We start from the raw sequence: 9,534 nt of genomic DNA on the forward strand, positions 1-9,534 counted from the left end.
AGATTAAATTTTAACTGGATTAAGGTATTATTAAGTTTCTGAAAGAGAAACTAGATCAGGTAGAGTAATGTTACACTCAAACTTTTTCATTAAAAACAAAAATACCTGATGGAAAAATCCCAAAGTTACTCTTTAAAATACCCCCAAATCAATGCTCTTCCACAATTAAAACAAAAGACCGCTCTGTGTGTGTGTGTGTGTGTGTGTGGGTGTATGTACACATAGAGAGAGAGAGAGAGAGAGAGAGAGAAAGAGAGATCAAATCAGTTAAGCAATGTTTTATTGATATATTTACAATTTTAAGGCAATTTAGAAGCCCACCAGTGTCTCTATCTTCATAATAAAATAAATTCTAAATATCTATACACTTTGGCATTTAATTTTGGCTTTTTTGTAATTGGCCTCTACCTGCTACACTCACCAGGATGTGCAGTGCTGAGCAGCAATGATATACCAGTGCCTTGCCCCTGCCCTTGCCCCTCACTCTTAACCCACAGCCTGCCCCGCAACCCAGTCCCCTCACTCCTAACCCACAGGGCTGGGTATGTGGGTGAAGGGTTTGTGGGTGGCTTGGGGGTGTAGGCTTTGTGGATGAATTTTGGGGAGACTGTGGGTATGGAGGGTGCTGCTCAGGATGGGTGGTTCACAGTGTGGAGGCCCATCACACAGCTCATAGATTGTCCCCCCCAGGGGCCACAGCTCCCTCCACAGGGGCTACATCCCTCCAACAGGGGCCCACAGCCACCCAACAGGGGCCAAAGTCCCCCAACAGGGGGGCTACTGCCCCTCCCACAGGGCCCATATGCCTCTGCCTGGCACCAGCCCTGCGCTCACCTCCCTGCTCAGCCCCAGCCCCCTTGCACTCACTGGTAGCAGCAGCAGCCATCAGGGCTGCTCAGGGCCTCATGGCACAGCCCCCCTGTTCTGTTACAGATATACATCGGTTTCTGATCACATATAACAGTGTAATGTCTGTACCTGGCCTGTAAGTCCTTCCCTACACCCAGAAGAGCCATTGTTTCCTTACAGTGGATTCCCATTCTGTTCTCTTATTTCCACCATAGCCATTCCTCTGCAGACATGCACTAAACTCTTTCAGTATTTTCAGTATCTGTATTCTGCAGACACTTCCCTGTTCCAACTCTTAATGAAACTATTATTCTTCACTGTAGAGAATCCAAGATTTGCAGATACTACCATCACTAGTAACAGGGGGAAATGGGACCAATCTCTTCCTAAGTTTTCCTAATACATATTTTCCATTCATTGGGTCATGCCTCCTTCCAAGTGTATGTGCACTCCCATGAAGGGGTGCCATAAGGCCTTGATTCAATTTTGTACTGAAGTCAGTGGGACAATATCCTATCTATCTCCTTATTTTAATTTGTCCCTCTCCTTTGGAAATATCAAGGTGTCTGGCTAATCTATTTACTACAAATACTCTGGCCACTGTCTGCAATCAATATAGCGGTTTTGTGTAGGACTCATTTTCAAAGGGGCATACATTTATAGGCATTCCTCTGATGGTCAATATAGTATATTATCATCATATCAATAGTAAATATAACTCTGTAAATGCAAATAATGTCATATAAATATCTATTTGCTTTACATGCAAAATCAGCTGGAGATAAAGGCAGGGAATTTCCAACATGCTTCAAGGATTTAGGACCTCAGCTCTCAACTACTTTAAAATAGGTGACTTTTGATTATCTAACTCCATTACGCCCTTTTGAAAATCTCATATTTTAAAGCATTTTTTTTTAATATTGGGCCTACAGAGTACATCTAAATACACATATGCAAAAATTCTGTGTAAGCTGTTTTTACAGTTAGCATGAGCTACATTAGCTTACTTGGGAACATCATTCTCCATAAGTAATCAAAATCTTGGTATTCTTGCATAATTAGCCTAAATCCATTTTTCTAAGAGTCATCTTTCTATGTAATAGATGGAAAGTTTACCAAACTGTGTTTCATATACTTTATCATTGAGTTAACAACTGGAAAAGACAGTTCTGAGCTAAGTACAGACAGTCAAAAAGCCCAAGGCTTAACTGATTCAGTCTTTGCAGGTTTCTCTAAACTGCGTAGGTTGAACCGATAACCACGTGAACAGGTATCCTCTTTTGATTCTGGAAATGTAGCCACATGCCCTGGCCAGAAATCTAGGGGGTGCTAGAGCTTGCCTCCCTGCTTGGCTGGTGCACACAGCTTAGGTCAAAGATAGCCTACCCACCCTGTGAGGGGGGGCTTGCAGGGACGGTGAAAAGCGTTTTGGGATGCTTGGGAACTGTGAGTTAACCTGAATGTGGGGGAGATCTGGGACAGAATTTCAATAAACTGATTTAACCTAAATCCATTAAGTCTGATACTATATCCATCCAGGTTTACCTTAAACCAGTTTCAGCTATTTTGAAAGGTTAAGAGCACTGAACTTCTGTTACAGATTTAAACCTGATTTTGACCACTTAAACCGGTTTTGGTGTAACTTCTGTCTCTAGCCTTGGAGACAATACAATCCAGATCATCCCAAGCAACACTAGTTTTCTCCAAACAAGGAAAAGGAGAGAAATAAGCAAAATTCTGTTGAAGATTCTTAGTATGAAAAAGCTTTCATCAGGACCTTGGTGAACCCAAATAACTAACCCCGGACAAATCTACCTCTACCTAACAATGCTGCTCATTCATCAGGGTGTTTTCTAGGTGGCCAACTCATGTAGGGATCCTCAAGTTAGAATCAGATTGCATGTTCTGATTGTTAGCCCTAAGTATGGGATTAGATGTTTGGGAATCCTCTGAATATTTTTGACAATATAATACTAGGATGTAACATATATATTTCAGTATATGTTAAAGGGAATTAGACACTGGAAGAAATTTAGATGCAATAAAAAAGCCATTCTCAAATAAGAAAGCTGAAAGCAATCCATTTTGCATGTGGAAAAGACTTTTTCATAACTATTTTTGTCCTCTCTCTTCCTGTACCCCTCCCAAAACAACTGTCACAAGCATCTGCTTAGATAAAGAGAAAGACATGTAAGCAAATTTAAAAACAGAATGCATTTTTCTTATGTTTTTACACAGCTTCCAGTGTATGGGTGTTGTTCTCTAGGACAACAGATTGAGCAGTAAATCAACCACTGAAGTGTTTGGCATGCTGACATAATCTTAAAATGAATTTAGGGGGAGGTTTCAAAGACACAATGAGGTGGCAAGTACCCAACTCTTGGTGATTTTTGTTCAAACAGTGTTTTAGAATGACTGAAATCTGGAATTCTCCATGCCCATTCTGCTAGGTTTCCTTGTGGATGTTGCCAACAAGAGTGCCATAGATATGGGTATTTTACATTGATTCTACATTGATAGCTGTCTCTTAGAACTGAGATGACCAACACAACAGAAAACAGCTAAAATAGTTCCAGCTTTCTATCAGAACTAAGCAAGGTCATATTTAAACCAGTAACAGAGAAGTTAAACGTTTTGCATTCATCTTTCCTGATGCCTGGTAAAATTAACTCTGTCTTGAAGAAATGCTAGTATGTCATGGAGATATTTTGTAGAAAATATTGGAGTATTAAAAGAAATTAAGGAATAAGAGGAATAAACAGGCTTACTAAGCAATGAAATTTAAGAGTATAAAATCTTTTTTCATGGAAATAATAGATTGCTGACGTAGACAGTCCCAAGAGTAAGCAGTAACACAGATACTTTATTCATCACTCATTCATTTTTGCTTTAGTGAACAAGACAATAAATATATATAGCATACTTTCCCCTCTCTGCTTGGGAGGAAATATTCTGGTTAACATAGCAGTATAAAAGAATAGATCATGTAAAAAAGTACAGATCAGTGAGAATAAAACAACAAAAAGAATAGTTCCCTACCCATTACTTCCCACTGTGTGAACTTTTGACATATCCGCAAACTCTTCCTTTCGCTTGCTACTACTGTTGTACTGCTCACTGTACAGCTTTAAGGACATCTGTTCAACAGCATCTCTTTGTGCTTCCAGATAGCATAGCTGAACCTCAGCCTAGAGAAAGAAAAAAAAAGAGGGAAAAAACCTTTTCTTTTTTTATTCAGAAGGAATGCATTTAAAATAACTGTTTTTAAACTTAACAATCTAAAAAAGAGGACTATTCACACTATTCTTTCTATCTTTTCATGATACTTTAAAAGTCTGGTCTTATAAATAGGATGACTGCACTGTTTATTGTCTGGTATTAGATCTGGGTTATTTAGTTTGCTATCACAGAATGGCCTGTATATCCCAGGAGGTTTATATCCAGTTAAGATGCTGAATAAAGATTTCTGTGCGAGTGAGAGAGATGGATTAAAATGTTATACTGTGAAAGAGAGCAGCTAAATATACAAAATAAATTATGTTGCAAGTTTCAGAAGCTCATTTTCACCTTGTTTATAAACTACCTTATGCTTCAGAGTTAAATATACCTGTACTTTTGTAAGTTTGCTTAAAATATATTAATGGCAAATAAAAATAAAGGATGAGGATTTTCTCTTGGTTTTTCTCTACTTTGCTTCCACTGATTACTCAACAGTTTTGACTGGCAAGAAGAGACAGTAAGGTAGATGTGCTGTTTTCCATCAGATTATGGACCTGGCTATTTCAAAACTTATTGAAAAGATACTTTATTAATTGCAGCTGTGGTGATTCTGGAGCTCAGAGCACCAGATGACACAGGGATGAAGTCTGCTCTGTGATGTACTTGCCCTTGGGTAGCAGAGGCAAGAATTAATTAAAAAGTACTTTGGGACCAATACACTATTGTTTTCTTTTAATATATTCCGCTAAAGTAAAAAAACACATTAAAATTCAAAAACTGTTACTATGTTATAACTTAATTCTGTATTTCCATTAGTAAGAACAAGATGAGTAAACCCTGTGGTAGGGCAGCATGGTGAATGCACTGGCATGGAGGAAACCTCGCTTAGACATTATCTCGAATTTCACTCTGTGGGAACATCCGCACATGCAGGCATGTGCACTCGCAGCAGCTCATATAGGAGCGGCACAAATTTTTGCCTCAGCACACGTGCTCGGACATGCACTTTGGTGTGGGGCAAGTTGTGCCACTTGGGGCAAAATAACCCTGCCCAGCTACTCCAGAACTGCAGCCAGGGGAGCTAGAGCCTAGCAGTATAAAAACCTGCCATGGCTAGCAGCTCAGGGCTATTTGCCCTCAGGAGCTTCTGAGGCCCAGCCAGTTGGTATCTGGGGATATTACCCCTTGTGCCAGCTGGACTGCTGAGGCAGCCCTAACCTGGAGTGGCTCCTGCCCCCTCTACCCACTGCAGCAGTCTGGCAGTGGGGGCTGCTGCCTGGCTGTGACCTGCTGCCACCTGCGACAACATCTGTCCCCTCGGACCTGTGGCCCCATGACTGCATGCCTGCCAGACTCAGATGGGGTGCCCCTACTCTACCATCTGGGCAGCTATCACCCAGAAGATGTACTCCTTGTAGTGGCCCATTTTGAACTGTCCAAGTGTGTCCTCTTGGCCCCAAATGGCCAACACATTAGCCACCTTTTCTGTCCTCCAGCTGCGTCCCCAGTGCTGGCCCTGGACAAGCTCCTCTGCCTGAGTCTTACCACTTGTCTCACCAGCAGAAATCCTAGCATTCTCTGTTTAAAAATTGCAAATTCTCTAATAAGAAACCCAAATTATTTCATTAAAATACCCAAAATAGTGTTCTTTTGCTACTGAAATGAAATGCCACTATATAAAGAGAGATCAGTTGGGCAACATTTTATTGATATATTTACAAGTTTAAAGCAATTTGGAACCCTACCAGTGCCTCTATTATCATAAATAAATAAATTATAAATATCTATACACTGGCATTTACATTTGGCTTTTTTGTCATAGAAAAATCAGAGCTGCCCCTCCCCCCTTTGCTCACTGGGATGTGCAGCACTGAGCAACACTGATATGCCAGTGCCCTGCCCCTGCCCCTGTCCTTGCCCCTCATTCTCAACACACAGCCTGAAGCCCACCCCATTCCCCACACTCATGACCCACAAGACAAGGTATGTGGAAGAGGGGTTTGTGGGGGTGGCTTGGAGGTGTGGGGTTTGTGAGTGCATTGTAGGGGGACTGTGGTGTGGGGGGGCTGTGTGGAGGGGGCTGCTCAGGAGGCTGAGTCCCTTGCCCCCCACAGCATGCAGCACCCCCACCTCACAGACTGCCCCTCAAGAGGGGCCACAGACACCGAACAGGGGCCACGGCCCCCTACCCCCCATAAGGGCTACAGCACCCCCACAGGGTCCAGAGTCTCCCTGCAGGGGCTACAGCATCCTCCCCACAGAGTCCTAGCCCCCCCTGCATGGTCCACAGCTCACCTGCAGCAGCAACAGCCATCGGGGTGCTTGGGGCCTCCTGGCATAGCCTCCCCATATGGCACTGGGCAGCACAGCTTGGTCCTGGTTGCCTGGCACCCGGTACAGCCTGTGCCATATTGTGTGAGCCCTGCCCAGCCTGGCACAGCACCATGCACTTTCAGGCAGCTCTGGCCCACTCAGGCTGTCACCCAGGGCCCCGTGCCACTTGCAGAGACCATCTGTCATGTTAGGCTGGGCCCTGTATGCACCACCACAGCTCCTCTGCTCCAGTGCCCCCCACCCCCAGTCTCTGACAGAGCCAGGGTCCATGCAGCCTGTACTGGTCCAGGCTGCCCCACATGTGGAGGCAGTGTACTTCAGCACTGGGGCAAGGGGCAGCCATAGAGAAGCTCTGCTGGCTACAAGAGCATCTCTTTAGAGGACCCGAGTCTCCAGTTGCTTCAGGGCATGGTTCTGGACCGTGCTCTGCCCCACTTTTTTCTGCAGGTTTTTTTTTTTAATACCTGAATATTCTGGTATCAAATTTTGAGCCCCTGCTGCAAATATGCAGTGTGGGCAACTTTTTTTGTTCCCAGTCTGCCTCTTGCCACGTCTCAAATTGCTTTGAGACGTGGCAAGAGGCAAGTGCGGGCTCATCTGGATGTACCCATGAGGCAGTGAAAAAAGGTGTTGGCTCTATGTCAACTTTATCCAGATGCCAACTGTAAAGGGACAATAGATTAAAGGCCTAAAACCAGAAAGGAAAACATACTAATTCCACTAAGAAAGGGATATAAGATGCATCATATTTGGATACCCATGTTGAGTAATATAAATAAAATAATGCCAGTAGCATATGAAACTTTTTGATACTTATGAAGGCCACATAGAGGCATTTCATTTCTACTGGGAGAATCACTGCTGTCCTGGGAGAAACTACAAGTGTACATTCAATTTCTTCCAGGAGGAAACATGTCCTCTTCCTCACAAAAATGAAAATGAATGCTGTTTGACCTAGGTGGGCAGGGGAAAAGTAGGGCAATGCTCCTTCCCTTTTCCCCAAACTGGGCACAGCCTAGGCTTGGGGATTTGCCTTGCTTCTCTCAACCTCTCCTGGACTAATTCAGGGGCAGGAGGAGAGCTACTGATGCTCTTGCCTCTTCCCCAAACTGGGGACTGCTAGGTGGGCAGCAGGGGTGGCTATGGTGGGGCTGGGACTAGGGAGGCTGTCCCCAAGCCTGCCTTGCAGCCCAACTGGCTTCCCCTCACTGTCCCTGCCACCTAGCTGGATGGTGGAGAGTATAATTTAGAAGCCTATGGGGCTGGGATAATTCTTCCCACACTTCCCCAGACCAAGGACTGCCTGGTTAGGGAAATAGGCTGAGGGTTTGTTCCTCTGCTCTACTTCCCTCACATATTGGTCTATAGGAGGGGAGAGAAGAGGTAGAGAAAGTCCTCCACCAATCCCCTAGACCTTTGATTTGGGGAAGCAATTGGAGCCTTTCCCAGCTGCTTTACTCGCTCCAGGGAATAGGAGGAGTGGAATTGCCACTGGTCCCTATACCTTCCTCAGACATGTCTACCACTATAAATGAATGTCGGTTCATCGCCCTAATTATGGGGTTGTCTGAATTACATTTTTTAAATAATTTGTTCGTAATCAAACTGATCACTAATTTGGAAATCACAAATTCACTTGCTTGTCTCAAATAAATATAAAACTACCAACCAACCAAACAACCCCCCTCCACCAAAAAAAAGCTTTATTTTAAAGCATTGCGCTTGGCACATCTACACCTCTGAATGGGAAATGTTTACATTGCTTTCTTTGAAGCAAACTGATTAGAAATGATATTATTTACTACACATATATGTAAATGGCATACACAATATGTTTCTTTACTGATTTTCAGCCTAGACATTTATATTATAGCTTATATTGATATTATTTATATTATTATTTATATTAAGTTACAGTTTATATTTATATTATAATTTATATTATAGTATTATAGTCCAAGTGATCACAAGTGTGCAGTCACTCTTGAAGAGGTATTAACTTGCTTTTGCAATCTTCTAGTCCTTAGGATCTGCTTGTTTCATATCATACAGCACATTTATTGCCTCTACAAAATTTTGATTTCACATGCAAGTTGAACACAGAGCAACACACATTTCTTGCAATAAAAACTCTCTTAACTTTACAACTTGTCATCTATGTAGTAGTTTATATGATGTTAAAGCTAATCTAAAATTCAAACAACAATACAGCAGATACACTTAACAGTAGAAAGGCAGTTGAATATTAATTAATTATGGAAACTGTATATAGTTACCAATGAATACATGTACTGATCAGAACATCCTGTTGGGAATACATCTACTCTTATCTGGTTTTACAAGATAAACTAGTTGGAACTGGCTGGTACTCTAAGATCTCCAAAGAAAAATGGATCTGTTGTACATAGACTACTGTCTACAGACCCCCCAAAAAGACTACACATAATAGTGAAAGCAGATTTTTCTTTAGCTTGACAAATAGCCCCCTTCTCTTGAAAACAGAAGTTCCTGGTTAAATTTCTTTCTGAAATGGATTCTTCATCAACAAGAATAATTTTTCACTGGATGTTTGCTTACTTTGGGGTCTTTCTGTATTCTGCACTGTCCACATCAGGCTTTGCATTTGCTCTTTTAATTTATTCTTACCAGAATAAATTAGTTGTTTTTATTTTAGTTATGGTTGAGGTGACACTTTCATTCTAAACCCCTATTGTGGGTGACTGATAACTTTCCAAAACAATTACCTTATGAAATAAAATTTCCCATGATTGTTTTCAGCCTAGAGGTGAATTCTTTTGGAAAGTTTAAAGAAAATAATTTCAGCGGTTTTGAGGATGGAGTTGCAAATGAAGATAAGTAGAGTAATTATTTTCTCGTTTTCTCTATTTAAAATTGTTGTTTATTTCAATTATATACACAAAAAGCTACGTTAAGTGCTCAAAAAGTCAGGGAATTCCACAGATTAGGCTTTCACATGGAACCTAAACTCTGAAACCTTCTTCATAGGCATTAAAATAGAATATTTAATTATATGAGCAAATGCTATTTCTCAAACAACAAATAGCATTGTACCAATTTTCCTAAAATTTTGGCTGCACATGTGAAATCTTATAATTTTTCCTGAATATTTTA

The 9,534-nt window shown here is 41.8% G+C and overlaps 1 protein-coding gene across 2 annotated transcripts in view; it reads right to left on the reverse strand.

Annotated features, from left to right (window-relative positions):
• The window catches only part of AKAP6 (A-kinase anchoring protein 6), a 403,624-nt gene that overhangs the window by 145,021 nt on the left and 249,069 nt on the right, over nt 1-9,534 (reverse strand). For both annotated transcript variants that reach the window (XM_019518909.1, XM_019518908.1), the window contains one exon: nt 3,889-4,037. In XM_019518909.1, coding sequence (XP_019374454.1) covers nt 3,889-4,037 — 149 coding nt within the window. The remainder of the gene's footprint in view (nt 1-3,888; nt 4,038-9,534) is intronic.

Source organism: Gavialis gangeticus, unplaced genomic scaffold (genome assembly GCF_001723915.1).
Source record: "Gavialis gangeticus isolate Ggan-Ray unplaced genomic scaffold, GavGan_comp1, whole genome shotgun sequence".
Taxonomy (NCBI): Eukaryota; Metazoa; Chordata; order Crocodylia; family Gavialidae; genus Gavialis; species Gavialis gangeticus.